The 26,261-nt window shown below is 43.8% G+C and overlaps 1 protein-coding gene across 1 annotated transcript in view; it reads left to right on the top strand.

Annotated features, from left to right (window-relative positions):
• The window catches only part of LOC122931707 (mitogen-activated protein kinase 1-like), a 29,243-nt gene extending 3,146 nt beyond the window's left edge, over positions 1–26,097 (top strand). The window contains exons 2-3 of the mRNA XM_044285777.1: positions 23,926–24,108; positions 25,917–26,097. Of these exons, the coding sequence (XP_044141712.1) occupies positions 23,926–24,108; positions 25,917–26,097 (364 nt within the window). The remainder of the gene's footprint in view (positions 1–23,925; positions 24,109–25,916) is intronic.
• Positions 26,098–26,261: the final 164 nt, after the last annotated feature.

Here is a 26,261-nt window from a genome sequence, read left to right as displayed (position 1 = left end):
CCCCTCCAAACCAATAACTTTATACATGCCTAATTACGTACGTTATTTTAAGTAGCTTTTTCTTATTAGATTACTCGATGAATCGAGAAATATAATCAATAGAATACTCTATTACAAAAATATTAGTTTACTGCAGCCCTAGTTCAGAATGGATCCGTTTGTATTATCTGTAACATAGCCAAGACTGATCTATCTTGAACACCATTGAAAGTCAATGGGAGACGGATCCGTCCTCATTCACTTACATTGTGTATCAGGACGGATCTGTTTGGCTCAGTTTCATCAGGTGGACATCAAAACGCTGCAGAGTGGAGGTGGAACGGAGCCAAACTGATGCATTCTGAGCAAATGGTTTTCTATTCAAAATGCATTAGGGCAAAACTTATCAGTTTTGGACCACTTGTGAGATCTCTGAGCAGATCTCACAAACGGAAACCAGAACGCCAGTGTGACAGTAGCGTAAACTGCGTGGTTGTGCTGCGGTCAAGTACTGCTGCAGTCGGACAGGCCATGCAGACTGTACAGTGGAATTGTATTTAGTGCCGTCCGGCGATTAACAATACTGGCCAGCTAAACAGGGCAGTCTCATTAGTGTAGAGGTGGCGGCTGCCCATATGACTGCGCTGTTTGGTCGCACCCTTATGAGTTGTAATGATGGCATTATGTAAGTACAGATCACTACAGTGGAGGTTGGGTAGAGACACACAGCATTATAAGGGCTCATGCACACATGCGTATATTTTATTTATTTATTTTTGTTTGCGGCCCGTATGTGGAACCATTCATTTCAATGGGGCCTCAATAAGAACGAAATGACTGTGTGCAATCTGTATCCATATGTCCACAAGTCTATTTGCAAAAAAATTGCACGTCCTATTATTGTCTATTTTTTTTAGACCAGGGCAGGCATTGTTGCAATGGATCTGCAAAAAAAAACAGATGTACCATGGACATCAGACGGATATGTGGACTGCAAAATGCGGTCTTGTGCATAAGCCCTAATGCTTCTCGGTTTAGTCCAAGGCGCAGAGGCCACTATGGGAATTCACACTCCCCCACACTCATCTGGAACTAGCCTAACCCTGGACCGCTTACCATCTAAAGGCCCTTTTACAACGAACATTGGCACCAAACCAAATGTTCCCTATAACTGGCTGATCATGAGTCTTTATTGCACAGAAGAGATGTTTTCTGGTTTTTCAGGGTTTTTGCACGAGCCAGTTATCAGAAACTAGCATTTTTGCAACTAATCTGCTCATGGGGATGTAGTTTTGGGCAGTTGGACTCCTACATGGCCGATCCATTTATTCGTGAGACGAGCCGCTGTCAGATGTCTAGCAGCAGGTCACTCCGTCCTGTCTGTTGCAATCACATGCTCAGAGAAACATTGATCAAATCTATTTCATGTCAGGCAAAACTCATTGCAGCTTCGTTGGGTCCATTCTGTTGCTATAACTACTGCTTTTGGTTGCGTTTTTCTGGCATTTTGTAGCGTCCTGCTGTATTTCTATTCTGATGGTGCCATCGGTGTAGTAGAAGAGATAATAACAGGTAGCAGAGGAGGGTGGAGAACGGGAACGCTTTCAGTAGTGGTAGCTATGGCAATCATGGCCTGAACTCTCAGCTTACTGCGCAGCGCTCTATACCAGATATCAGCCGAGGACCTTCTGCGCAGTTAATTGACATTTACTATATTCAGAATGAAGGTAGTCTGACACAGGGGAAACAAATGCCAGCTTCACACTGCTGAGATTGAGATGTATATTACCAGCCCAAACTCTTATCAATAGTTTCCAGGAAATGTCCAGATATCTGGTTTCCAAAAACTGCAAATCTCTAGGTCGGGGTGTAAAAAAAAAAAAAAAAAAAAAAAAAAAAGAGAGAATAAGGGTTGCGGCTGCATATAACCGGTTCTGCTGCATTTCACTGTGGATGTGTTGCAGATTTTGGTGCAAATTTGCCACAGACTTCAAATTGCGGGACAATTGGTGCTGCCGATTATGGGGGGGTGGATAAGATTTATACACTTTGCTGCTCCTGTAAAACCGCAGCAGGAAGACTGCAGTGTATGTGTGAACATGCCCTAAAAAGAATGTGGTCTGCGTCCAATGGACAAACCAAATAGGATGGAATAGTTTCAGGTGATCCGCTGTATGTGGCTTTTCCGGTTCCTTTCTACTTTTTTATTTTTGCACTGTGTAGCGCCATGTGATATTACTCTGTTCTAGGTGAAAATCCTTTCATCTTTCCATCCCAGTGTGTGTGGAAAAATCCATCCTCACTTGTTCCCTGCCATTTTGTACCATCTTCTTGGCTGTTTACACTGGTCTTTCTGCCCCCCATCTGTAAGATTTCGGATGGACCAGATTCGCGTGGAATGCTGTAGCCAATGGCTAACCTCAGTGGCGCCCCCAATTGGCACATCACTTATCATTGGCTGCAGTGACTCTCATGACGCCTTCCATCTGCAAGTGTACAGACGGGGATTGGAAGACCAGCGGCGCAGAGCAGGTGATGGATTTTTCCACAGGTACCATTGGCTGTGGTAGTTTTTATTTTTTTAATATTTTTATCGGGTTGTTATATGGTCATGTGCAGGGGGCTGCTGCTGATGACAGAAATATCAAAGGCCTACTGAAATCATAAGCCTTTCATCAGGTAAGGCCACTTTCACACTCGTGTTTGGTGCGGATCCGTCATGGATCTGTACAGACGGATCCGTTACAATAATACAGCCGTCTGTATCTGTTCAGAACGGATCCGTTTGTATTATCTGTAACATAGCCAAGATGGATCCGTCATGAACACTATTGAAAGTCAATGGAGGACGGATCCGTTTTCTATTGTGTCAGTGACATTGTGAGCGAGGACTGATCCGTTTGGCTCTGTTTCATCAGATGGACACCAAAAAGCTGCAGGCAGCATTTCGGGGTCCATCTCCAAAGCAGAATGGAGACTGAACTGATGCATTCTGAGCGGATCCTTTTCCATTCAGAATGCATTAGGGCAAAACTGATCCGTTTTGGACCGCTTGTGAGAGCCCATGATGGATCGCACAAACGGAAAGCCAAAACGCCAGTGTGAAAGTAGCCTAACCTGTTGTGGATGATTTGAAGACTGTCCATAGGTAATAGGTGCTTCCAATGCTGTAAAATTCTTGGAAAGTACAATCCAATAGGCGTTGAATTTGTTTCTTTTAGCATATTATGTTTACTATGTGGCTGGCCGATACAATGTTACACAAACTATGAGCAGTCACCATAGATTCATTTGGCTACATTTTACCTGGGAACTATTTTATTTTTTTGCATTGATTTTGGTTTTGTTTTCCTTCTGCATGGTCTGATTGTCCAAACCTTTCCGTCTCTCTGTTAGTTGATTACGGTAGGTGGGTGAAGGTTCGCGGTTTCTTTGGTGGTATTTGGTATGTTCAGATTGCAGTTTTCATAGCTCAATGTGAAATGGTAAGTTTGCCAAATATTTGAGATCTGTGGAATGCACTGTCGTGTCGGCACTGGTTTCGGGCTCTGCTGTTCCTAGCATGCCTCCATCAAGCAGATTTTGCTTGCAGTTTTTTTTTTTTTTTTTCGTCTTGTAAAATGTAAATTATGAATGCAGAGACGAATTGTTGAGTCTTTCATTGCTTTTGCTGTTTAAGGCCTCATGCACACGGCTGTTGTGCGGCCGTTCTGTGCATTGGGGACCGCAATTGTGGTCCTCAATGCACGGGCAACATCTGTGCGGTGGCCAACTTGAATGAATCCGTGATCTGTCTGCACTGTAAAAAAAAATTTTTAATAGTTGGTCAGGTTTGCCAAATATCTGTGGTTTTTAAAATCTGCAGCGCGCCCTCAAAAACATGCAAATTGTAGACTAGCACTACATGGTGATTTTGACTTGGAAAAAGTCACACAGCTGAATATTGCAGTGTAGCGCTGTCCGCATTGGGGCCGGGTGTGGATTTCTTTCAACCTGTGGGTTGCATCACGACCCCATTCACTTTCTGCCGTGTAACCCTAGCGTTATGCATGTCACTTAAATAGGGTTTTCTAAACCATATTCACACACACTGAGCTATCTCCCAGATTTTACCTAATTTCTTTAATTAAACCAGCACTCACCCTGGAAAACTACCTTGTTTCATTTCTGTTAGATCATGTCATTATATTAGGGTGCTTTAGGATAACATTGCAGTTTTGTATGCAGAAAATCCGCTTCAAAATCACAATGAAACCTGCACATAAATCTGCACTATTTAAAGGGGTTCTCCAGGCTTTTAATACAGATGACCTATCCTCCGGATAGGTCATCAATATCAGATCGACGGGGGTCCAGGACCCCGACGATCAGCTCTATGAGGAGACTGTGCACAATGTGCATGTCTTATCTCCCATCCACTGCTTTGCCAAATACATGGCGGCAGCAGCAGGAATAGAGACGGCACGTGCCCACTGCGCGTCCTGTCTCCTCAGCTGGTCGATGGGGGTGATATTTGACCTATCCTGAGGAAAGGTCATCTGTAGTAAAAACCCGGAGAACCCCTTCAGACCTCTTGCACACGACCGTATGGCTTTTTCAGTATTTTGTTGTCCGCAAAAAGCAATTTCGCAAAAAATACGGATGACGTTTGTGTGCATTCAGTTTTTTTTGCGGAACAGAACAGCTGGCCCCTGATAGAACAGTACTATCCTTGTACGTTACGCGGACAATAATAGGACATGTTCTATTTTTGAAGCAAAATACGGAAACCGAAGGCATTCAGAGTACCTTCCCATTTTTTTTTTTTTTTTTTTTTTTTGCAGATCCATTGAAATTAATGGTTCCGTATACAGAACTAAAAAAACGGAACGTAAACGGAAAAAAATAACGTTTGTGTGCAAGAGGCCTTAATCATGACTTTGTGTGTTTTTTGTGCAATTTTTAGTCTGGTTTTCGTGCAGATTTTCTTATTTAAACAACCTAATTTGAAGTCTATGGGGAACCACATACATCAGCCGCAGATCTGCACAAACAATTGACATGCTGTGGTTTTTAAACTCTGCGTGGCAGGATAGCTTCCGCTTGTACAACGCAATGTGTACATGATTAGGCAAATCTTATTCACTTTGCTCGTACACTATTAGGCTACTTGCACACGAACGTATGTGTTTTGTGGTCCGCATCCTATTTGCAAAAAAACTGAATGAACCCAGAAACAAAATGCGTTTGTGTGCATGAGGCCTTAGGCTACATACACACGAATGTTGTTTGTTTCAGTGTCCATTTGTTTTTTTTGTTTTTTTTTGCAGGTAGGATGCGGACCCGTTCATTTCAATGGGTCCGCAAAAAATGCGGACAGCACACCTGTGCTGTCCACGTTTGCATGTCCGTTCCATAGCACCGCAAAAAAAATTGAATATGTCCTATTCTTTTTAGGCATTGTTACAACGGATCCGCAAAAAAAACAGATGGCATACAAATGGCCTTTTTTTTTCTTTTTTTTTTTTGCAGATCTGCAATCTGCAAAACGCATACGGTCATGTGCATGTAGCCTTAGGCCCCATGCACACGGCCGTTGTTCACAGCCGTGTGCGGGCCGTGGAACCGCGGCCTGGGTCCCTCCTGAGAGCAGGAGCGCACGGCGTCACTGGTTGCTATGACGCCGTGCGCTCCCTTCTGCCGCCGCAATACAGTAATACACTGGTATGATCTATACCAGTGTATTACTGTACTCTGGCGGCAGCAGGGAGCGCACGGCGTCATAGCAACCAGTGACGCCGTGCGCTCCTGCTCTCAGGAGGGATCCAGGCCGCGGTTCCACGGCCCGCACACGGCCGTGAACAACGGCCGTGTGCATGGGGCCTCATGCTGAGGTTTTTCTGCACAGATCCAGTTTTTGCTGGTACCCTTGGGCTACATGTACCCTGGTGCAGGTTTTGCTTTAGATCTCACCTTTGCATTAAAAATAATGAAATCCACACACAGAATTGACATGCTGTGGATTTCAAAATCTGAACGAAAAACCAAAGTGTATGTCAGATTTGTCTAATCTCGCACACTTTGCTGGTACCGTATTATGCTGCTGTGTTTCCACATGAGAATCCACGTAAAAAATCACGTTATCTGCAACATGTGCAGGTAGTCTTAGGGATTTTCTGTTTGACAACCCCATTGAAATCCGTGCTGAATACTATATACAAGGATAAGGGGATAGCTAGCTGACTGCTGGGGTGTCCAACTGCTAGGACCCTAGTGTTCCCCCTCATCTGATGAAGCGGCAGGTTGAACCTGTGCCCTGACGCTCCTTTCATTCTTCATGGCAGTGCTTTTCACACCAAGAACCCCACCGTGACGAGATGTGCAAACAGTGATACATTTTGATAAAATAATTCCTCACGCTGCTGTCATAGGCTCTTTTCTAAGCCACTGTTATCAATTCCTTCTGACTTGACAGAATGGCGCAGCATGCAGCACTAATGTTCACATGAAAATGACAGACACCTCATTAGCATCCATGATGGATGACTGTTACTTTTTAATTTACATTCTGCACTACCAAGCATACGTGAGAACGCAGCAGCACATAGGGTTGGGCGATATCAAAAATATTCCCACGATAACGATATTAAGAAATTTATTGTGATAAATACCTATTTTGACAAACACTTGGGGCTACAAGGAGACATTATACTGTTTGGGGGCTGCAACTTATAGAGCATTATACTAGGGGAGCGCATTATATAAATGGAGACACTAATGCCCTCTATGGTCATTTTTAATATTGGGCACAATATGGAGGGCATTAGTATTATTGAAGGAACTGTGGGGGGGGGGTGGGGGCACTATTACTATTAAGGTCAGTCTGAACCAAAAAAATAAGACCGGCATGGGAGTCCCTAGAGTAGGAGAACGGGGCTAGTCGATAAACCTACTGAGGCATCACTAGTCAAACCAAACACATTTAATGTATAAACCAAAATAAGTACAAGGGATATGGTGATTGGGTGGGTACTTACTCAAAATCAGTCCATTTACTGTAAGTACCCACGCATTCACCATATTACTTGTACTTTGGTGGTCAGTGGTCTGTTATGTGGCACATAAAATAATTTCATACACAGGGCACGATTGCTACATGTAAATGTAGCTATTTATAAACGATGCCATATAATAGACATATCTATTACTTTAAGGCCTCATACACACGACCCGATCTGTTTTGCGGTGTGTAAATTGTGGATCTGCAAAGTAGATATGCTGTCCGCGTGCCGTCTGCATTTTATTTGTGGACTTTTGCTTATCCGTATGTCTGTTCTGCAAAAAGATAGAACTTGTCTGAAAAATGCAGACCTATTGAAGCCAACGAGTCCGCAAACGGACATCTGTATTCTGTGAATCCGTGTTTGGCAGACCACAAAACGGATACTGTCATGTGCATGAGGCCTAAATTGGAGGTTTGCTTTAATCCTTGCAGAGTGCGGCCAGTACAGAGTCTGATGTATTCATGATATAAAGGCTCCAGCTGCTTATTAGCAGTTATATTCTAATATATTGGACTTGTCAGTCCTCTGAAATCAGCATGTCTGTCACTACTTCATTATGAGAGAGGACAGCATAAGGGTATATTCACACGGCAGTGTAGTTTCTGTGAATGTTTGCTGCATATCCGAACCAAAATCGGCCAAATTTTGACATGGATTTGTCCTAGATCTCGCCAATTTCAGGGTAACGTCTGCACTCAAGAACCACACAAACAATTGACCTGCTGTGTATTTCAAACTCTGTACCACAGGCTAATTTCTGCAGACAAAACCTTTTTGCACATTGTCCGTGAGATTTTGGCAGGGCTCATCTGCTTAGGGTACTTTCACACTAGCATTTTTGTTTTCCGGTGTTGATTTCCATCCTAGAGGCTCAATACCGGAAAAAAATGATCAGTAAACTAATGCATTCTGAATGGAGAGCAACCTGTTCAATATGCATCAGGATGTCTTCAGTTCAGTCCCGCTTACATTTTTTGGCCAGAGAAAATACCGCAGAATGCTGCAGTTTTCTCTCCGGCCAAAAATCCTGAACACTTGACGGAATACCACCTCTTTCACGCGGGCGTTGCGTGAAAAGGTGCGGGTGCGTTGCAGGAACATGCACGATTTTTCCGTGCGAGTGCAAAACATTGTAATGCGTTTTGCACGCGCGTGAGAAAAATCGGCATGTTTGGTACCCAAACTAGTTTGGGAACGGTGTTCTGTAGATTGTATTATTTTCCCTTATAACATGGTTATAAGGGAAAATAATAGCATTCTGAATACAGAATGCATAGTACAATGGCGCTAGAGGGGTTAAAAATAAATAAATAAAAAATAAACTCTCCTTAATCCACTTACTCGCACAGCCGACATCTCTTCAAAGGACCTGTGGTGACGTCACTCCGGTCATCACATGGTCCGTCACATGATCTTTTACCATGGTGATGGATCATGTGATGACCGGAGTGACGTCACCACAGGTCCTTTGACTGCAATCAGCAAAGAAAAAGACTGAATAGATGCCGGCTGCGCGAGCAAGTGGATTAAGGCGAGTTAAATTATTATTATTTTTAACCCCTCCAGCGCTATTGTACTATGCATTCTGTATTCAGAATGCTGCTATTTTCCCTTATAACCATGTGAAAGGGAAACCAAGGGAAAATAATAAAATCATCAGGTCTCCATCCCGATTTGTCTCCTAGCAACCGTACGTGAAAATCGCACCGCATCTGCACTTGCTTGCGAATGCTTGCGATTTTCACGCAGCCCCATTCACTTCTATGGGGCCTGCATTGCGTGGAGAACACACAATATAGAACATGCTGCGATTTTCACGCAACACACAGGCGATGCGTGAAAATCGCCGCTCGTGTGCACAGCCCCATAGAAATGAATGGGTCCGGATTCAGTGCGGGTGCAATGCGTTAAAACTCACCTGTGTGAAAGAGGCCTAAGGGGGGCTGAAAGGTTCTCCTAATCTTCTTCCTAATGATTTCTTACAATAAACATTGATGGACTTCTTTCACATGGGCGTCATGGATTTGGGCCGGATAAGATGCGGGTGCGTCGCGGAAAAATGCGCACAAGTGCAAAACATTTTAAAAACATTTTAATGCGTTTTGCACGTGCGTGAGAAAAATCGGCATGTTTAGTACCCAAACCTGAACTTCACAGAAGTTCGGGTTAGGTGTTGTGTAAATTTTATTATTTTCCCTTATAACATGGTTATAAGGGAAAATAATAGCATTCTTAATACAGAATGCTTAGTGAAATAGTGATGGAGGGGTTAAAAAAATAATTTAACTCCTTAATCCACTTGTTCGTGCAGCCCTTTCTTCAGGACCTGGGTAAAGGACCTTTGATGACATCACTGCGCTCCACCATGGTGATGATCATGTGACGGACCATGTGATGAGCGCAGTGACGTCACCACAGGTCCTTTTCCTCCTGCACAGCAAAGAAGAAGAAAGAGAAGCCGGGCGAAAATCATGTGCACAGCCCCATAGAAATGAATGGGTCCGGGTGCAATGCGTGAGGTGAATGCATTGCACCCGCTTGGAACTCTCGCCTGCGTGAAAGGGGCCTTACTGTTCTTGGTATGTTGGGTGTCTTATTTTTGGAGTTGCCTAACTAGAGAACAAGCTCTGTGTCAATCATGTAAATGAAGTTAGTGTGAAACCTGAGCCAATTTTACAGGGCTTCTACCACCAGAAATGCTGTTATGTAGCTGACTGACATTAGCGATGCGCCAATGTCAGCACTACATAACAGTATGTTTCTAACATTTGTCCCTGCAGCCGTTTTGGTAAAAAAAAAAAAAAAATTATAATTTAATATGCAGATTTCAGTTGCGATGCAGGAAACGGTGACATCAATCAAGAAGTGCTGGCCGGGCAGAACAGGGGACCTGGGCGGGATAAAGGGTGAGTAGACGGACCCTCTAGGTCATGGATGTCAAACTCATGGCCCTCCAGATGTTGCAAAACTACAACTCCCAGCATTCCCTGATAGCTGCAGTATGCCCAGGCATGATAGGAGTTGTAGTTTTGCAACAGCTGGAGGGCCACGAGTTTGACATCCCTGCTCTAGGTGCTGATTTTACACCCATGTAGCACCTAGAGACTCATTAGCATATTATAAAAGTGCTTCTTTTACAAAAACGGCTGCAGGGACAAATGTTAGAAACATACTGTTATGTAGTGCTGACATTAGCGCATCGCTAATATCAGTCAGCTACATAACAGTATTTCTGGTGGTAGAAACCCTTTAATATATATAAAATAACTGTTGCTGTTTGCTTTGAGAAAATAGGAAATCGGCTTCATAGAAGAATTTTTATTTTATTTTTTTCCCGTCAGTTTTAAATCTTAAAGGTGTATTCCTTAAGTGCCGGCAGAAAAACTGAAAAGGCACTTTATGCTAGATTCCTCTCTGTTCAGCGTTGGTAGTCTGTTCCAGCAGAGGAGTAGACTACGAGAATTGCTGTATTTGGCGTACCCAGACACTGCTGGGTCCTCGTTCACTATGATGGGGCCTGACGGGTTTTTGGCATACTTGCCGGTTTACTGCTAGAAAAATACCGCTGCATGTGGAAGAATTTTTACAGGAGAGCCAGCATTGATGCTTGATCCCTTTATAGTACATGGGGGATCCGGCAGTGTCCAGCTATGCAGAATACAGTGATTCTGATAGTCTGCAGAATGCAGGACAGAGATGTGACCCTAGCATTATTGAATGTATTCTTAATTTCTGAATTGTCTCCTTTTTTTGTTCTCTCACTTTAATCCCTTGTTGTCGGATTGCGGCCACTGCTGTGATCTCAGGATACATTCATATCAGTGTTCAAAATCCAGAAGAGCCTGCTCGCATTCACCATATTGTCCATAAATGGATAATGTGAGGAACTGCCGGATCCCCATAGACTATAATGACATCAGGCGGGGATCTAGCTGCCTTCTGGCATAAATGCTGGGTTTTTCACTGGACATATACCCTTTTTTTTTTTTTTTTTGGCCTAGCTAAGGCTGCAAGCACACAACCGGTCCGCGAATTGCGGATCCGCAAAACACTGAAGCAGTCCGTGTGCCTTACGCAATTTGGTGGTGGTGCGGGTTGTCAGACCACCGCGTATCAGATATTGATGGCCTGTCCGAAGGATAAGCCATCAGTGGAAATATTCTGGACAATCCCTTTAACCTAAACTTTAATTCTAACAATATATCCTTTTCTGTTCTTATGTCCCATTTAAGGGGGGGGGGGGGGGGGGTTCCCATGGACAGCATTTATCCTTTTCACAGGATGAGATAAATGTTGGTTCACTTGGACCTGAGGGCCCCATCTGAATGCATTTCAGTCTACCGCTCCATTCACTTCTATGGGCTTGTGGTAGACCTTAATCCGGCACATAAGTGATCCAATTTGCTGGTGCTGTAATTTGCTGTAGATTAACTATACAAAATCTACCCTTAAAGCGGCTCTCAGCATGGTCAACCCTATAAAACCTGGTGTACTGCCTGGTAGGGCTCTTAATACTGATTAAAACTTTACTTTTGTCTGTTTGCTAAATAGCTGCAAAGATTTGCGTTTTTCCACGAAGAGGTGGACCTGAATCCTTGAGCACTGCTTTGTAACACCCCCTGTGCTTTGCCCACTCCCAACTTTCCTTGATTGACAGGGCTAGACATCAGCATGCTGAGAGCAAAACTGTGTCCTAGAGCTGTCTCCTAGCATCTATGTATCTTGTACACTATGTACTATAGCTTTGCCACACCTGAGATCTGCACAGAAAGCTGATGTACATATGACTGCTTTATTCACAGTCACAATATGATTATACAGACACTAGTAATATATGTTGGCTTATAAGCATAGAAAAAAGTATGTTCTCTATGTGAAAACGCTGTAGCTTACTGTTAAAGGGAACCTGTCACCGGGATTTTGTGTATAGAACGGAGGACATGGGTTTCTAGATGACCGCTAGCACATCCGCAATACCTAGTCCCCATAGCTCTGTGTGCTTTTATTGGGTGAAAAAAAACGATTTAATACATATGCAAATTAACCTGAGATGAGTCCAGAACAATGAGGTAATAGATATAGGTTTCAAATATCTAAGGCCTTACAGGTTAAATGAGAGAGAGAGAGAAAATTACCAGACAAAAAAATTTAAATACATCTCTTTGCGATCTGAACTTAGGATGTTTACATACAAGACTGAGCACTTATCACTAGGCTATAGCCTTTCTACATAGAGAAGAATGGTTTTACTGTACTCAGACAACTAACACAATACCGGTGTCATTATAATCATATATTCTACCTGTGAATAAAGTAGTAATATGTATATTACCTTTAAGCAGATTTCAACATGGTAAAGCTATAGTACATAGCGTATGATATGTAGATGCTAGGACACAGCTCTGATGTCTAGTCCTATCAATCAAGGGGAGGGGGGAGTGTGCCGTGCACAGGGGCTGTTAAAAAGCAGTGCTCAAAGTATTCAACCCTACCCCTTGGTGCTCGAAGATGCTCATTTGCATATTTAGCATACAGACAAACGAAAGGTGTAGTTTTAATCGGCATGATGAGCCCTACCAGAAAGTATGCCAGGTTTAAAGGGGTTGACAGAGCCTCTATAAACTGGATTACACAGAGCAGCATATTAAAGCCACACATGAAAAATCATTCCAAATATCTGATGAGCTTTTTCATCAAGGCGATCATCAGGAAGCCCATTGGGAGCCACATTGTTGCCTAGCGACTGATCTTGCTTGAACTGTGAGGCATGCATATGTATTGTAAATGTCGCTACAGACTGTATTTATGGACGCTTCCACTGATGACTTTTTTTTTTTTTTTTTGCAATCGATTTTGATCAGCATTAAATTAACATTCATCTTTTTTTGCCGTTACTGTGGCTGATGATTGTTCAGTAACAAGCATAACTAACATCACAATGTTTCTTTCATTTTGCAGGATCCATGTTGGATTCGCCCACTCTTTTTTTTTTTTTTTTTTTTTTTTCCCGTAAGAGTAAAAATACTCCTTACCATTTTTGAGGAGTGTTTTTACCCAAGGAGGAGTATTAAATTTGCAGTAATTCAAATACATAATATATAGGCCTACACTTGTTCACATCTGCAATGGAGGCTGCGTTTGGAACCTCTGTTGCAGATTCTTTCAAAAAGACCAGAGAAAAAAGCCTTATATGCAGGACTTTTTTGTCTGGTAAAAGGACAGATCCCAAACGGAAACTGAACGGACTCAATCAAGTTTTTGTCATACATTTAATGTACACACAAAAAAAAAATAGATATCTATCTATCACCACCAACGTGGCCTAAGAGGTGGGTATTTCTGTGGGGGAAGCAGGCAATTATAGCAAAGGGATAAAGTACAGTCCAATATACTGGATCTTCCCTGTATGTTATCACTTGGCTATAATAGTCTGCATTCAATACAAACATTACACACGCTGCACCACATATATCAGTGTGAGATGTATGGGGGGCAGGGTGTGATGATCACAAACTGCCCCACATACATTACACACGCTGCTGCTGTCACCTTGTTCTGTGCCTCAATCTTGATGTCCAGACATAGTCATAGGGCCAGATTTATCATTGGCTCAAGTCAAAATAATTGCGCAAAAAATGTGCAACTTTTTCACTCCATCGCTAAAACTGCGCAAAAATGTGACTTTTTTATTGGCTCTGCACTATGCTTGCCAGTTTTCTGAAAGCGGGCGTGTTTTTTAATGTAAATGAATCAACAGATTTACTATTGCGACAATTTAAAGTTGCAAAAAATTGCGCAATTTCACTCCAGTGAGGACCATGCTTAACTTATGCGACTTTTTAATAGAACATGCGGCTTTTTCGTAAAGACGTGCAACTTTTGTAAAGCGGCTTACTGAAAGATAAGCTGCTACCGTCAAACCACATTTATTACAGTATTAAAGGACCATTAATAAATCTGACTTGGCCAAAAGTGACTTTGGACATGTGTAAAACAGGAGTAAGATGTAAGTGTAATGATAAATCTGGCCCATAGTCTTCTTGATGTCTGGGACATATCTGCTGTGGTCCTTGAGCAGCATGCCCTGCTCTCATTGGTACAGCCATCCCGGGAGCCGGACCTTCCTCCTCATCTCCCGCCAGCTTCCCTTGCTGCAGATGTCTGTATTGCTCCGGCGCCCGCCCAAACTAACCAATAGCAAAGCTCCGTGGTGTGAGGAGCTTTGCTATTGGTTATTGCAGGCACAGACTGCATCACTGCGCTGCCTGTGCCGTTCACAGTGCTGAATGTAGGGGAAAAGTCTAAGGCGTATTGGTACGCGTTAGACTTTTTCCAGGGAGTAAAATGGCCTGAACAGGCGTCAGTGACGCTTGTGCAGGCGTTATTGCGACCTCTGGTTGGAAAGATCCACTCAAACTACACTGTATGGACAAAACTGTTGGGGGACACTTCTTTATCATTGAATTCAGTTGTTTCTTTCAGTCCCATTGCCACAGGAATATAAAATCCAGCCCCTAGCCATGCAGTCAGCCTTTACAGACATTTATGAAATAATGGGTCATTCAGCTCACTGAATTCCAGCGTGGTCCTGTAATAGGATGCTACCGTTGTAAGGCCAATTTCACACTGGCATTTATATTTTCCGGCAGGGGAACAACCTGCTGGATCTGTGCTACAGTGTGCTGCTGGAAGTCCACCCGGCCCCATTTACTATAATGGCGAGCGGCTTTTATCCAGCCGGCCGCAGCATGGCAATTATTCCAAGAGGCGGCTGGACAAATGTGGAACAGCCTGCAGTAAAAGATAAACGCTAGTGTGAAACTGGCATAACAAGTCTGTTTGTGAACCCATTTAAAGGGGTTGTCTCACTTCGGCAAGTGGCATTTATCATGTAGAGAAAGTTAATACGAGACACTTATTAATATATTATCCATATTGCTTCCTTTGGCTGGATTCATTATACACTGCTTGTTTCCATAGTTACGACCACCCTGCAATCCAGCAGCAGTGGTCGTACTTGCACATTATAGGAAAAAACTTCAGCCTCTGGCTGGGACCATGGGAGTGCACATAGGCTGGTGCTTTTTCTATAGTGTGCAAGCACGACCACTGCTGATGGATTGTAGGATGGCCGTAACCATGGAAACAAGCAGTGTATAATGTGATCGAAAGCTGAATCCAGCCAGTAAACGAAGGAATATGGGTAATAACATTACATTAGTAAGTGTCTTGTATTAACTTTCTCTACATGGCAAATGTTATTTGCTGAAGTGACACAACCCCTTTAAGGGCTCATGCACATGAATGTGTGTCAGCCGTTCGATGCACGGGCGACATTTGTGTGGCTACTGCTGCTGACGGATCCAGACCCATTCAACTTGAATGGGGTCTGTGATCAGTCACCACTGCAATAAAATGGAACCTGTTCTATTTTTTTTATTTTTTTTTAAAGTGGTGCGGCGGCATGGAAGGAAACCCCACGGAAGCACTCCGTAGGGCTTCCGTGCCTCTGTTCCGTACTGCACCCTCCGGATTGCGGACCCATTCAAGTGAATGGATGTAAATCTGTGATGTGGCACAAACTGCCAAGTCCTGTATATTGCAGACCTGCGATACGGGCCCGGCTGGCACATGTTTCTGTGCATGAGCCCTTAGTGTGCTAAATTAAAACATCTATTTTAAAGTTGTCGACTTCCATACCACCTAGGAAGAAATGTATTGAGAGAGAAGACATTTAAAGGAACTACCCTGCCTTCATTAAAGAGAACCTGTCAGCACGAAATGCAATGCAGTCTTGCAAGCAGCATGATATAGAGAAGGAGGGGCTGAGCAAATTATATATTTATGTGGAAAGAATGAGCAAAATTTAAATTCTTTTGTTTGTTTAAATTTCTGCACTTTTAGAGTTCAGTTGACTGACAGTTATCTCTGTATACACACTTATTCACACAGTCAGTGTATGGTCAGTAATTTTGCATCAGTGATTGTGCGGCAACACCAGGAGTAGAACCTACATAGAGATAAGGTATAATGGAAAGATTTGTACCTGTTCTGTGTTTTGACCCGCACCTGGTTTGAACTCTCTGACCACTGTGGGGGAGACTTATGAAACTGGTGTAAAGTAAACCTGGTTTAGTTTCCCATAGCAACCAATCCGATTTCACTTTTGGTTTTCCAAAGTAGCTCTGAAAAATTAAAGGTTACACCAGTTTTGATAAATCTACCCCTGTATGAATAATGTCTTATATGGGCAGCACGGTGGCTCAGTGGTTAGCACTGGTGCCTCAGCACTGGAGTCCTAGGTTCGAATCTGCCCAAGGACAACATTTGTGTGGGTTTCCTACGGGTACTTCGGTTTCCTCCCACGCTCCAAAGACATACTGATAGGGAACTTAGGGCTCATGCACACAACCATGCTGTTTTGTGCCTTCCGCAATTTGTGGAACGGAACAGGAGGCCCATTATAGAGATGCCTATTCTTGACCGCAAAATGGACAAGAAAAGGACATGTCTCCATAATTTTGTGGACCCATTGAAATGAATGGTTCCGTATACGGACTGTGTACGGAATCAAAATACGGTCTGTATACGGAACTCGAAGAAAGTTTGTGTGCATGAGCCCCATTGGGGACAGCCCGATGCCAATGTCTGTAAAGCGCTGCGGAATATAGTAGCGATATATAAGTGCATAAAATAAACAAATACAGGGAATGAAATCAATCACTAAGGGCTCTTTCACACTTGCGTTGTTCTTTTTTTCCGGCATAGAGTTCCGTCGTCGGGGCTCTATGCCGGAAGAATCCTGATCGGGATTATCCCCATGCATTCTGAATGGAGAGAAATTAGTTCAGGATGCATCAGGATGTCTTCAGTTCAGGACCGGAACGTTTTTTGGCCGGAGAAAATACCACAGCATGCTGCGCTTTTTGCTCCGGCCAAAAATCCTGAAAACTTGCCACAAGGCCGGATCCGGAATTAATGCCCATTGAAAGGCATTAATCCGGATCTGGCCTTAAGCTAAACGTTGTTTCGGCGCATTGCCGGATCCGACGTTCAGCTTTTTCTAAATGGTTACCATGGCTGCCGGGACGCTAAAGTCCTGGCAGCCATGGTAAAGTGTAGTGGGGAGCGGGGGAGCAGTATACTTGCCGTCCGTGCAGCTCCCGGGGCGCTTCAGAGTGACGTCAGGGCGCCCCACGCGCATGGATGACGTGATCGCATGGACACGTCATCCATGCGCATGGGGCGCTCTGATGTCATTCTGGAGCGCCCCAGGAGCCGCACGGACTGTAAGTATACTGCTCCCCACTACTTCTATGGCAATCGGGACTTTAATAGTGTCCTGGCTGCCATCCGTCTTCAAATGCTTTCAGTTCACTTGCGTTTTTTTTCCGGATCCGGCGTGTAATTCCGGCAAATGGAGTACACGCCGGATCCGGACAACGCAAGTGTGAAAGAGCCCTTAGACTGTCCCTTGTACAACTGATCTCTGGTTTATTGCAGCTACCTTATTGTTTTAAAGCTTAGGTTCCCACCTTTTAAAATACTTCTGTCTGCTGTGCAGTCTGAGATATACACCTTAAAGCACCCCCCTTAAGCCAGCTGTGATCTCAGCCAGTGTGGGGGGAGAAAAGGGGGGTCAGTGGGGGACATGGTGACAGGCTGTAGGAAGAAGAGGTGAAATTATGCTTTCTAATGGGAGCAGGGGGGTTGAGGGATTGATAACTTGCACAGAAGTCCATATGAGCCTCCCCTACAGTTAGACAGGGAGAGAGTAGGATCTGGATCTCTTTTCCTGCAGCCTGCCAGCATGTCCACCACGGCTGCCTGAGATCACATCCCATCAACGCTTCTGCGATTGTGTTGCAAGGATGATAATTGGAATCTCCTTCCTATGTTAAATGAATCAGGTGTCATGGCTGCTATTGACCATTGGCATCTAAAGCACTGAAGGGCTGCAGTTGGAGTTCTCTCTGATCCTAGCCATGATGGCAGGATGTGTGCAGTCAGCACCCGCTGGTGATTTAGGCAAGCTACCGTGCCATCACCATTGCGTAATGCTATGATAGTTTGTGGGCATGACCTGCCTTTGAAGCCATCTCCAATGTCACCCAGTGCATGCACTATGAAGCGAGGTATATTCATCTTGTCTTCATCTGTGCATGTGCTGGATGCCGCTGGAGATTGAAAATCAGGTCTGCGTGGTGGCTCCTGAGACGAGGACTGCAAACATAACTGCTCACAGGTGGCTCGTGCTACATTATAACTTTTAATTTTCTTTATGCTGAAAGTAATATTTTAGAGAATAACATCTTTACAAACCCATTGTAATTAGAGATGAGCGAAGCGAACTTCAGACGCTACATCAAAAGTCGCTTTGTTCAAAACCTTCAGAATAATACTGGATGTAGATCCATCTCCATTCAGTATTAAAATGTATGGGCTCCAATGAGCCAGAGTTGGTGATTTGCAAAGTCAGGCATGACTTTGTTGAATAACATTCGTAATTGATTTTCAAAGTGGAAAACTACTTTGAAACTTGAAACCGAACTTTGCTTTGGTTCTGAGGTACCAGTCGGAACCAAAGCTCAGCTAGATTTCAAGTGTTAGTGGTTTATTTTTTATATATTTTACACTTTATGATTTCCCTAGGGATCTATAGCAAGCAATCATAAGATTGCTTTTCTCGTATACCCCAATGCATTAGCATTGAATTTTATGAGAATTACACCATGTTCCTATGGAGCCCTACCACAGGCAAGGGCTACAAAGGAACTAATGTGCAGCAGCCTCCTGTCCCGCAGGAAGAAGGTGGCTGCCGCACACAAACTCCAGCTCCCCCAATCTGTGCTGGAAGGGAACCGGAACATTTGACCATGGCATCTAAAAACATGAGCCCAGGGTGCCTGCTGTTTAAAACTGCACGCTTGAGTGGGTGCCATATTTAAATTCCAACCACCGACGTGTGTGTGTGTGTGTGTATATATAGTCTGCAAATTGCAGATCCCCCAAAACACGGATACTGGCCTCGTCCATTCTTTTTGCCGAACGGTAACTCCTGTCCTATCCTTGTCTGTAAAACTAATAGGACATGTTCTATTATTTTTATTTTTTTTGGAAGACTGCAGGGCGGACTTAGTACTTTTGTGGCCTCTTTGAGATTATGGGTCCGCATCTGATCTGCAAAAAAATGCGGATTGAATGCTGACTAAAACCCCGGTTGCATGCATGAGGCCTTACTGAGTCTGTTTATATCTGCTCTACACTGGCACAAGGTGGTGACGGGGATTACGGAAAACACTGCTGCTTTCTTCCAGCAACAGCGCCTCTCTTGTCCACAGGTTGTCTTTGCTATTGCAGCCTGGCCTCTTTCACTTGAGCAGAGCTGCATTACCAGACACAATCCTTGAACTAGTGTGGTTTGTAGGAGAACGCAGCCATACTTTTCTAATCCTGGACGTTGCAGTGAAATTGTTAATATTGGTGGATGTTTGTTATCAGCATGTTCTGCAGTGAAAATGAAATCATTGTACTGATACTAGAGAGAATTTGTGTTTTAATGGCATACCACACCCTCGTATGTTTGCTAGCAGGTCATATAAGTATGGTGCTTGTATGTTTTGTAGTTTATCTTTGGCAATGTTAAACATTAACATTAGGCAGTGCAGTTGCTGTGCTTGGAAGAGAATACTGACTTTTACACAAACCTCCGTGGATTATATTTTTTTTTTAAGTTAAAAAATAAAGGTGGTTTACTTAAGGTAGCCATGACTAGGTAGGCTGACTATGTATGGGGGTTTCTGCCCTCTCCCTTAATGGCAGAGATGAGAAGCAGATGACAGCTTGGATGGAGATAAGACACTACCAGAGAGCTATGGTATCGATTTATTCCACTGACAAGAAACATGCTGTGGGAAACTCCCTTTGCTGTGCCCATGTGTTCTCCTAACCGCTTCATGACCCTGGATTGTTACGTCCAAGGTGCATGGGGGCAGTGCAAGAGTGTGTGGAGCAAGGTCACAAGCTGAGCCCACGCCATACGCAGTGTAATACCTCATTTACACAGTCAGTGTTTGGTCAGTGATTTCCATCAGTGATTTTGAGCCAAAACCCAGGTGCGGCTGTAAACACAGAACAGGTGCAGATCCTTTTACCTGATCTGTGTAGTAACAAGTTCTGGTTTTGGCTCAAAATCGTGTGAATGAGGCATAATACAGTTGTCACCTTACCCCATTGACTAGGATTGGCGATGACTCCAATTCCAGTCATTTAACTCTTCAGAAACGGCGGTCAAAAATAACCACCAATTGTCTAATACTTGGCTAGGGGGGCGCACTGCGCCACCAATGAAGCTTAATCTATCATTTATTCATATACAGGAGGCGGGAGCTGGCTGCAGAATCGCATAGGCGGGAGCTGGCTACAGAATCGCATAGGCGGGAGCTGGCTACAGAATCGCATAGGCGGGAGCTGGCTGCAGAATCGCATAGGCGGGAGCTGGCTGCAGAATCGCATAGGCGGGAGCTGGCTGCAGAATCGCATAGGCGGGAGCTGGCTGCAGAATCGCATAGGCGGGAGCTGGCTGCAGAATCGCATAGGCGGGAGCTGGCTGCAGAATCGCATAGGCGGGAGCTGGCTGCAGAATCGCATAGGCGGGAGCTGGCTGCAGAATCGCATAGGCGGGAGCTGGCTGCAGAATCGCATAGGCGGGAGCTGGCTGCAGAATCGCATAGGCGGGAGCTGGCTGCAGAATCGCATAGGCGGGAGCTGGCTGCAGAATCGCATAGGCGGGAGCTGGCTGCAGAATCGCATAGGCGGGAGCTGGCTGCAGAATCGCATAGGCGGCTCCCGACTTCTATGAGCAGTAGCTGCGATCCGCGGCACCTGAGGGGTTAACTACCGTAGATCGCAGCTATTGCTCATAGAGGTCGGGAGCCGGCTATGTGATTCTGCAGCCAGCTCCCGCCTCCTGTATATGAATAAATGAGAGATTAAGCTTCATTGGTGGCGCAGTGGCCACAGCCCCTCCCCTTCTCTTCTCCTCCCTCCTCTCATTGGTGGCAACATCAGCACAAGGGGAGGAGACACTGCTTCCTTCTCCCCTGTGCTGCTGAGTTAACACGGAGAGCGCTGTCAGCAGCGCGATCTGTGTTCCCCATACGCTATTGGAATATCGGCAAAATAGATACCGATAGCGCTCAAAATCCTCAATATCGTCCGATAATATCGGTAAATCCGATAATCGGTCGATCCCTAGTAAGTACACACATTTTTGTAAATATTTTCTTCTATCTTTTCATGGGACAGCACTGATCCCTTCAGAAACTAGGCCACAGGGCAGTATTCCAACATGATAATGACCCCAAACACACCTCTGAGACGACCACTGCCTTGCTAAAGAAACTGAGGGTAAAGGTGCTGGACTGGCCAGGCATGTCTCCAGACCTAAGCCCTATTGAGCTTCTGTGCAGCATCCTTAAACGGAAAGGTGGAGGGTCGCAAGGTCTCTAATATCCACCAGCTCAGTGATGTTGTCATGGAGGAGTGGAAGAGGATTCCAGTGGTAACCTGTGAAGCTCTAGTGAACTCCATGCCCAAGAGAGTTAAGGCAGTGCTGGAAAGTAATGGTGGCCACACAAAATATTCACATTTGGGCACAATTTGGCCATTTTCACAGGGGTGTACTCGCTGTTATCGGTTTAGACATTAATTGCCGTGTGTGGAGTTATTTTAAGTGCACACCAAATTTACCTTGTTATACAAGCTGTACACGGACTACTTTATATTGTATCAATGTGTCATCTTCAGTGTTGTCCCATGAAAAGATTAATATATTTACAAAATGTGAGGGGGTGTACTTTTGTGAGAGACTGTGTGGTGTGTATATAGATAGATATAGAATATATATATAATTTCTTTACATTTTTTTTTTTTTTTTGGTGTGTGAATAAACTGATCTGTCAGCCTCCTTGGGTCATGTTGGTGGAAATGCACTTCACATATTGTGTGTGTATGCTCCTCTCATCTGCAGCTCTGTTATAGTAACTAGGACCACGGGCATGCATGTCTGCATCACTACCACACGTTCCTTCAGCAGAACTAGAAGCTCGCAGGCAATAATGTACCAGTCATTTATTAGATGGAGTAGTATGAGCTACTGAAGTCGCTGAATGTGACCACCTTCCCCAATATCCAAATGTGGGTGCTATAAAAAAAAGTGGATACTGTATATTAAAGGGCACATACATATTATGCTCTGGGGTATATCCACGTTGTCTGTGGGTGTAGTTACCAATAAATAGTGCAGATTTGTGGTTTTATTTATTTTTTTAAATGTGACATTGGTGTGGATTTTGCATCCAAATCTGCAGCATATGCATGTAGGGTTATTGGGGCAGATTTCTGCAAATGAAGCCTCCTTTATGCTCTTAAGAAATGAGGGGATAAAAAGCAGAAAGTGTCTTAGCCGGAAGTGGTTTTCTTTCTCTTTACTTTTTAAGCCACAGGAAGCATGACTTTACACAACGGGGATCAAGTTGGTAAAGATCTGTTTATCTAGTAATGCTTCCTGAATGAGGAGATTTGTACAGCTATTGTAGTACCCCAGTGGTTGCTAACATGAAGCTAATTTGTGCTAGAAAGTTGTTTGGCCACTAGAAAAGTTATATTTGCTCTTGGATTGCTGTGCCTAGAAGCATCCAGCAGTAAAATGTAACTGCCGCCTGAATGTTCCCTTTTCTTTCTTCAGCTCTCTGCCCGAGGCTGCAAAAATCCCACTGAGATTACTCAAATGGCAGATATAATGTGGAAACTCCCAGATAGAGCTACACCTATTGGTAGAGCAGGTCTTTACATGTGCCACCGGCAGACCTGAATGTGTGACATCCAGATACATTGCACAGCGTGTAGTAACATGCATCTAAGCAAGGAGGAGATATGCTTATGTGTATAGTCCTACATACAAGGCTGAGAGGTAAGGGTGCAGGAGCGGGGGGGAGAGAGAGACCTTGGCAGGCTGTAGATAGATGTAGGACAGAGGGGATTACATTACAGATCCAGATTATACTGCTGATAGCTGGAGACACGCTGACGTTCTCTTCTAAGCGGAATGCAAAGAAGTATTGCTGCACCAGACAAACACATTTCACGCATCACTTTCCACTGATGCCACTTTCTCAATTTTTTTTTTTTCCTTTCCGGTGCTAGATTAGTTTCAGTGGTTTGCAAGAAATATCTGCGGCTCTGCTCAACTGAACGATGAGCCCTGAACAATCCACCATTTTATGGATAGAGGATAAATGTTGTGGCCTCCCACAGCCTGACGGATTTACTATAATTTTCACCAGAAACTGCCATAAATAATGGTTCAAATCTTTGCTGGTTCATAGCTTGTGTAGACTTTGAAAGTCTAGTGCACAGACTGCCTGGAAAAATGTGCCAAATTTATGAAGGGGCCTGTGCCTCTTGATAAATTTGGCACATTCTGCGCCCACAGACTTTATATTAGAATTGGCATTTGTAACGCCAGTCTTGGTATATCTGCCCCAAAATGTTTTAATTGTAAAACTGTGCTGAGCCGGTGGATAAAATTATTATTCCACCTATTTGTTTTTGTCACCTTCCCCTATAAAAACTTGTGAAATTCATCTCTCTTGTTATAAAATGCTTATTTGGAAATTATCACGAGCAGTTATGGTGCTTGTAGTACCACAGACAGTGCTCAGCAATGCCATTGTCCTTTCCCAGTGTAGAGAGGTAGGTGCGGGTTATGAAGGTGGCGTGCACAACAAAACATTCACTGACATCTGCTTTGTTTCATCCTTTATATGCAAATGTATTGGGTTATTTAAAACCTGCACAATGTCGACATTTTCCGCAATTCTCCTTTCGTTCTTTCTTTTAGTTCTGCATATGACAACGTCAACAAAGTACGAGTTGCCATCAAGAAAATCAGCCCCTTTGAGCATCAAACGTATTGCCAGAGAACATTGAGGGAAATTAAAATCTTGCTGCGCTTTAAACATGAGAATATTATTGGAATAAACGACATTATTCGGGCTCCAACCATTGAGCAGATGAAAGATGTGTATCCTTATTTCATCTACAGTGTGTGTGTGTGTGTGGTGTGTGTGTGTTTTTTTTTTTTTTTTTTTCTTCCCCTTTCTTTGTAAATAGTTATGCAGGTCCTGTAGAGGTCCGTTGTTGAAGGGATTATCTCGCATTAGAAGCAAGAGGCTGCTTTAAAGGGGTTTTCCATCCACATCCCTTTAAAGCTTCCTCCATAAATGATTTCAGTTTTTTACCTATACAACCATGTCCGTGCAGCTTTTTCTTTAGTGATGTTATGTCTATGGGCGTTACAAAACTGCAATAGGGGCAGGGATAGAGGAGCGTCTATGTAACTAGCTGGATGTTAGGGACGGTTCTGGAGCTTTGATGGAGAAAGGAGAGAAGTGCATTATGGGTTTGAATACAGGATGGAATCGAACCAATGGGATGTACATGGGGGAAAAAATAGGTCTGGTGAGTCCAAAAAAAAAAAAAGCATGGAGAAGATGAACATAAGTTAAAGGGCTTCTGTCACCCCACTAAAGTGATTTCTTTTTTTTTTGGCTAGTTACATTCTTATAGCGCGATATAGAGAATATAATTGTTACTTACTTTCATGCGGCCGTTTCTTAAGAAAACAAAGTTTTATTATATGCAAATCAGGTCTCTACCAGCAAGTAGGGCGTCTACTTGCTGGTAGCCGCTGCAAAAAACCGCCCCCTCGTCGTGTTGATTGACAGGGCCAGCCGTGATCTCCTCCTCCGGCCGGCCCTGTCAGCATTTTAAAAATCGCGCGCCTCTGTTCATTCGACGCAGGCGCTCTGAGATGCGGAGGCTCGTCTCCTCAGAACTCCCTCAGTGCACCTGCGCCGATAACATCACCGAAAGAGAAGACGTCATCGGCGCAGGCGCACTGCGGGAGTTCTGAGGAGACGAGCCTCCTCATCTCAGAGCGCCTGCGCCGAATGACAGAGGCGCGCGATTTTTAAAATGCTGACAGGGCCGGCCGGAGGAGGAGATCACGGCTTGCCCTGTCAATCAACACGACGAGGGGGCGGTTTTTTGCGGCTGCTACCAGCAAGTAGACGCCCTACTTGCTGGTAGAGACCTGATTTGCATATAATAAAACTTTGTTTTCTTAAGAAACGGCCGCATGAAAGTAAGTAAGTAACATTATTCTCATATATCGCACTATAACTAATGTAACTAGCCCAAAAAAAGAAATCACTTTAGTGGGGTGACAGAAGCCCTTTAAGCAACTACATGAGCCTATGTGTTAAACCATAGTAGTCCCAGAAAACCCTTTTAATGCCACAATCCAATGATCCTTGATGAAAATGGTCTAACTGCAAAATACGGCATGTGACTACTATAATAGTGTAAGGAAAGACCAGGAGCACCACTGGAGAGTCAGCGCCGGAAGGCAGTAGTCATTAACTCTCAATCTCAGAAATGTAGCAGGACTGATTAATCATAGGATATTTACATAGCATATCCTAGCAATATGCTATGACTTTATGATATCACTGTATGGCTATTGGGGTCTGACCTCTGGAACCCCCACCAATCTTGAGGGCTGCAATTTGGCCACAGTGCCACTTCTAGCCACCCACTGTATCAGGGAACTTCAGCACTTCTCCATTTAACTGAATTGGAGCCTGCAGCAGTTCAACTCATAGCCAGACCCCAGGAGTACAGTGAAGGGGCTTCAGCACTGAATTACACAACATTTTAGTGTTTATTTTTAAATTGTATATTTGACGTGCTAATATGCATTTTTGTTCTGACAATGTTAACTGTTCATTTCATGTACTGGTGCCGTTTACCTTACATAAATATCTTCAGGTACATTGTTCAGGATCTTATGGAAACTGATTTGTACAAACTTCTGAAGACCCAGCACCTTAGCAACGACCACATTTGTTATTTTCTGTACCAAATTCTGAGAGGCTTGAAGTACATTCACTCAGCCAATGTTCTACATCGTGATCTTAAACCATCAAACTGCTTCTTTACACTACTGTGATCTCAAGTGTTGTATTTATAGTTATATCGTACAGTGTTAGTATTTTCTATGTCTTTTTATTAGCTTTGCTTAGTTTTAATGGATTTTACCACGTAATATTTTCAAAGATGTGCTGAAAACAAGATTATAGGCCACTTATAATATAACGTACCTTGCAACCGAAC

The sequence above is a fragment of the Bufo gargarizans genome, chromosome 3 (assembly GCF_014858855.1).
Source record: "Bufo gargarizans isolate SCDJY-AF-19 chromosome 3, ASM1485885v1, whole genome shotgun sequence".
Lineage (NCBI taxonomy): Eukaryota > Metazoa > Chordata > Amphibia > Anura > Bufonidae > Bufo > Bufo gargarizans.
The sequence above is the reverse complement of the archived record's forward strand: the minus strand, read 5'-3'. Positions and strand labels throughout refer to the sequence as shown.